Source organism: Penaeus chinensis, chromosome 16 (genome assembly GCF_019202785.1).
Source record: "Penaeus chinensis breed Huanghai No. 1 chromosome 16, ASM1920278v2, whole genome shotgun sequence".
NCBI lineage: Eukaryota > Metazoa > Arthropoda > Malacostraca > Decapoda > Penaeidae > Penaeus > Penaeus chinensis.
This window is the reverse complement of record NC_061834.1, coordinates 28,368,252-28,373,251: the sequence shown is the minus strand read 5'-3', so window position 1 is coordinate 28,373,251 and position 5,000 is coordinate 28,368,252. Positions and strand designations below refer to the sequence as shown.

General features: G+C 40.2%; 2 protein-coding genes across 4 annotated transcripts in view; both read left to right on the top strand.

Moving 5' to 3' along the window:
• Positions 1-80: 80 nt before the first annotated feature.
• On the top strand, positions 81-3,723 carry LOC125033473. 2 transcript variants are annotated; one of them, XM_047625002.1, is made up of 2 exons: positions 81-433; positions 1,872-3,723. In XM_047625002.1, the coding sequence occupies exon 2, from the start codon at positions 2,092-2,094 to the stop codon at positions 2,686-2,688; it is 597 nt and encodes a 198-aa protein (XP_047480958.1). In that variant the 5' UTR covers positions 81-433; positions 1,872-2,091; the 3' UTR covers positions 2,689-3,723. The 2 variants fall into 2 exon arrangements, with proteins under 2 accessions (XP_047480958.1, XP_047480957.1); XM_047625001.1 differs by having other exon boundaries at positions 1,857-3,723.
• Positions 3,724-4,183: 460 nt separating this feature from the next.
• The window catches only part of LOC125033612, a 2,925-nt gene continuing 2,108 nt past the window's right edge, over positions 4,184-5,000 (top strand). For both annotated transcript variants that reach the window (XM_047625272.1, XM_047625271.1), the window contains exon 1: positions 4,184-4,484. The gene's annotated coding sequence lies outside the window, so the exon portion shown is untranslated. The remainder of the gene's footprint in view (positions 4,485-5,000) is intronic.

Genomic DNA, 5,000 nt, shown 5'->3' with positions numbered 1-5,000 from the left:
AGTACAAGAAATGGTCAAGGACGCTTGACGTAGCAATATCAGCCGATGATAACGCAATCACATAAAGGCTGATGTTAGAAGACGCCACAGTCACAACGTGTCAGTAACACGGAATATAGCTTACCTGCGTAAAAAATAAACAAAAATAAAATAAAATAAAATAAAATAACGTTATTTTCATAGCACATGTAACTATCCATATTTGTGTTGCTAGGGGTACATGTCCAGCTAAAAGTTTTTCCAAGAAGCCCCTTATCGTTAACCCTTGCCTTTTTCCAAGTATCAATTGAAGTTATCGATTCACTTGAAGTCTCAGATGGCGGGCTCTGCCTCTCTGCTCGCACCCTGTCTTAAGAGAGCCGGGGAGAAGGACGGACGACGTCGGTAGGAACTGGACAATTGGCTTTTCTTCAACTACGAAAGGGGCGTCAAGGTAATGCAAAGTTGTCGTGGTTAAGGTCATTGGTTTGAAAGTCATTTGTCGTAGTAACCTGTTATCTCTCCTCCTTCATTCTTAATTTATTCCCCTCTTCTCTTTCTCTCTATCTCTTCCCTCTCTCTTCAACCCCCATCTCTCACTCCTCCCTCTCTCTGACTCCTTCACCCCCATCTCTTTTCCTCTCCTCCCTCCCTCTCTCATCCTCACCCCCTTCCCTCACTCCTCACTCCCTCCCTCTCTCCCTCACCCCATCCCTCTCTTTCTTTCTTTCCCTGAAATTTATGTCTTGGTTGCCTATGTCCGAAGATCATTTATTCAGAATAGGGTTTATCAAGAGATTATAACGTCCAGTAAATGTGAGAGTAAGTACGCATCCTCACGTTGCAAATGGGAACACCTTAAGATAAAGTATCATGGTGTTACGATCTCTTATGAAGGAATTACTGGTTCTCTATCTTTCAAAATCGGATTTTTTTTCCCCAACCATATGGAAATAACAATGAGCAATCTCATGAGAGGAAAAATTGGCAACTCTCCGGATAATCTGGTACACTCTGATTCGCCAAGTATCTTTAAAAAAAAAAAAAAGTATGTAACATAAATGGTATTAAGCGTTGATAATAATGTATGCTAAGTTTTTAAAATGGACCAAACGTATAAACAAGTCCTAAATATCAGCTGATTAGATGGGAAAAAAAGTTGGCTGATCGGAGTAGCCTAGAGTCTGGGTTGAGTTGCCAATTTCTTTTTTTTTTTCTTTTTTTTATATAATTACAAGATACACGTTCTTTGGCAGCATTAGGCATCTCCCTCCTGCAAATTAATCCCAGGCTGTTGCGTTATCCTCTCTTTTCCTCTTTAAGAAAGTGTGGTAGACGTGTATTTTGAGACAGGGTCTTTAGTCAAGTACTGGTAGAGATGCAATACTAAATGTTTTCCTTTTTAGAATGTATAATGAAAGCATTATTTTAAGCATTACTTCTCTCTACTATATTTTTAATCTTTCAATTATTTCTGTTTGTATAACTTTTTATTGTTATTGTTATCTTAATTTCATAATGTGGACGCCAGACCTACCTTCGCCACTTTCATTAAATTTGCTTTTGTTCTCTCTATCAATACTATATGCTTTTGAATAATTTAAATTCTTATTTTCCTTTCCCTTCTTATTATGGCTGGCATTGTTCTTATTAATATTTTGCCACTTTTAACATTGGCATTAAAATCTCCACAAGAAATATACATCCAAGTTCTAGAGATTATTTCTATTTTTACAGATGCCACATTGGTTTTCAAACTACGAAACAGATATTTACGCAGGAGGATTAAATGGACCCCTCATTCCCTCCTCCATTCCCCTCGCATCCCTCATTAATGATTCTAATTAAAACCAAATGCATTCCTCCACTCATGGAAGGCCTTGTGCATGCAGACCCTCATCGCAGACGCAGCGAAGGGGGAGGAAAAAACAGGCTAAGGGTCCAGCTTCATTTCCTCGGCGACGGTGAAGGGAAAGAGAATAAACAGCAGTTGGACAGAGGCTCTGTTTAGCGAAGGCGGGTCTCGGAGAAAAGCCGGGAGAAATCTTCCTCTATAGAGTGTCAGCCGAAGGAACGACAGAGGAGGAGAGTGCACGGAGCAAGCGTTGAGCGATGGCCGCCTTCGTTTTGAGAAGTGGGAGTAAGGAAGCTCCTCAGTGGTGCTTCCGGCCGAGGTTCTTGGGCTTCCTGACGCTGCTGCTCCTCGTCCTCGCCCACAGCACCTCCGCTGGCGTCGTCGGCAGGGAGAGGACCAACGACACCGACACACAGGAGGGCAGGTACGGCCATAGCCTCAACGGCGACGAGGAAAAACACCACTACACAGACAAATACGATTATGGCGACATGCACCATCATGATAACGCAAGTCTAGATGATATCGTACCTGAGGCACATACAAATGAGAACATTATTCTCTGGAAATTGTTATGGATGGCCTTCGTGGTCATCTGCATAGTGTGTTGCCAAGGAGCAAGACAAGCCTGCTCTAAATACAAGGACGACGACGGTCCAAGGGAAGGGTCACGAGTCGTCCTCATTCGCCGGCACATTCTTGTTTCCGCAGAAGACCCTGCTGCGTCCCAAACCAGGTGCGATCGCGATTCAGGAGCCGCCACCATCCCGTCTGCAGGCACAGAGCATCCCGCAGATGATGCTCCTCCTGCTTATTCCGATATATGCCCGGAAGCCTCTCGGACGCCTCAGTGAGCACGAAAGCCAATCAGGAATGAATCAAGTACGTCCTGGAAGCCTGGGATGATCAAAGACTTGCTGAACCTTTGAAGTTATCAAGTTCCCAATCAATTTCTGACTTGTCAACGAGCGCTGGTGTCTAAGAAACTTCAGATCTGTCAAATAACAACAAAGAAAAAGAAGAAAAAACACAGGACATTAAGCCATAAACACAAGATATAAGATTGGAAGCCTGGGATGATCAAAGACTTGCTGAACCTTTGAAGTTATCAAGTTCCCAATCAATTTCTGACTTGTCAACGAGGGCTAGTGTCCAAGAAACTTCAGATCTGTTAAATAACAACAAAGAAAAAGAAAAAAAAAAAAACATACACACAAGATATGAAATTGGAAAAAAGCCTCGTCCAAGCATTATGATTATCTTAATTGTGGAGTTTCTGTAAAATAAGAATGAAAACAATGTTTAATGATTGGATAGGAAATGATTCAAGTTTGTCAATCTGATTGACGGTCTTTCCTCTCTCTCTACTCTTCTATCTCTTTCTACTCTCCTCTCTCTCTCTTCCCTCCTTTCTCTCTCTTCTCTCCGCTCTCTCTCTTCTCTTTTCTCTCTCTATCAGTGCAAGTGCATTTTTCTTTCACTATTTTTTGGTCTGTTTTTAAATATATGATTTAGGTGCATTTGTACGGGCGCAAACATTTTTCTTTGTTATCATTATCGTAATTATGATAAAAACAGTAGTAAAGATAATAATAATTATCAATATTGCTATTGGCTTTACTATTGTTATCATAAAAATAATGAACATTTTCAGTGTTGCTGTTATTATCATTATTATTCCCTTTATTATCACTGTCATTATGATTACTATTGTTATCCTGATTACTAATACTACCATTATTAGTACCTGTACGTTTACCACTATATGCTACTTTAATTACGATCGTTATTAGCGTTTTCTTTGTTGTATTTCTTTTTATCCGTTTTACTACTTATTCATCTTCCAGTGATTTACCAATGGAACAAAGGTCAAAAGGAATAGAAAGTTATACATATATCTTAAAAAATATATAAGAGTTAAAAAAAATTCTTGTTTTATTTCATCTGTTTTCTTCTGAGGATAAAAGAGGCTTTGATCTTCCAATACCAATATATATATATATATATATATATATATATATATAACTCCAGAGAAAAGAATTTCTGTGTATGTGTGTGTGAGTGTATGTGCGTCTGTAGGTGTGTGTTTGCGTGTGTGTTTTCGCGTCTGTATGCGTATTTGTTTGTATGCATGTGGGAGTATACGTACACATAATATGCTAATACTGTTTCAGAATACAAGCACAAAAAATATCGCAAGTTCTTATCATAGTAGAAGCGATAGTTGAGGGCCCTTGACGTAGCAATATCAGCCGATGATAATGCAACCACATAAAGGCTGATGTTCGAAGACGCCACAGTCACAACGTGTCGGTAACACGGAATATAGCTTACTTGCGTAAACAATAAATAAGATAACATAAAAAAAAAAAAAAAAAAAAAACTTATAGACTGCATAGACACATGTAACTATCCATATTTGTGTTGCTAGGGGTACATGTCCAGCTAAAAGTTTTTCCAAGAAGCCCATTATCGTTACCCATTGCCCTTTTCCAAGTATCAATTGAAGTTATCAATTCACACGAAGTCTCGGATGGTGGGCTCTGCCTCTCTGCTCACACCCTGTCTTAAGAGAGCCGGGGAGAAGGACGGACGACGTCGGTAGGAACTGGACAATTGGCTTTTCTTCAACTACGAAAGGGGCGTCAAGGTAATGCAAAGTTGTCGTGGTTAAGGTCATTGGTTTGAAAGTCATTTGTCGTAGTAACCTGTTATCTCTCCTCCTTCATTCTTAATATATTCCCCTCTTCTCTTTCTCTCTATCTCTTCCCTCTCTCTTCAACCCCCATCTCTCACTCCTCCCTCTCTTTGTCTCCTTCACCCCCATCTCTTTTCCTCTCCTCCCTCCCTCTCTCATCCTCACCCCCTTCCCTCACTCCTCACTCCCCCCCTCTCTCCCTCACCCCATACCTCTCTTTCTTTCTTTCCCTGAAATTTATGTCTTGGTTGCCTATGTCCGAAGATCATTTATTCAGAATAGGGTTTATCAAGAGATTATAACGTCCAGTAAATGTGAGAGTAAGTACGCATCCTCACGTTGCAAATGGGAACACCTTAAGATAAAGTATCATGGTGTTACGATCTCTTATGAAGGAATTACGGGTTCTCTATCTTTCAAAATCGATTTTTTCCCCAACCATATGGAAATAACAATGAGCAATCTCAT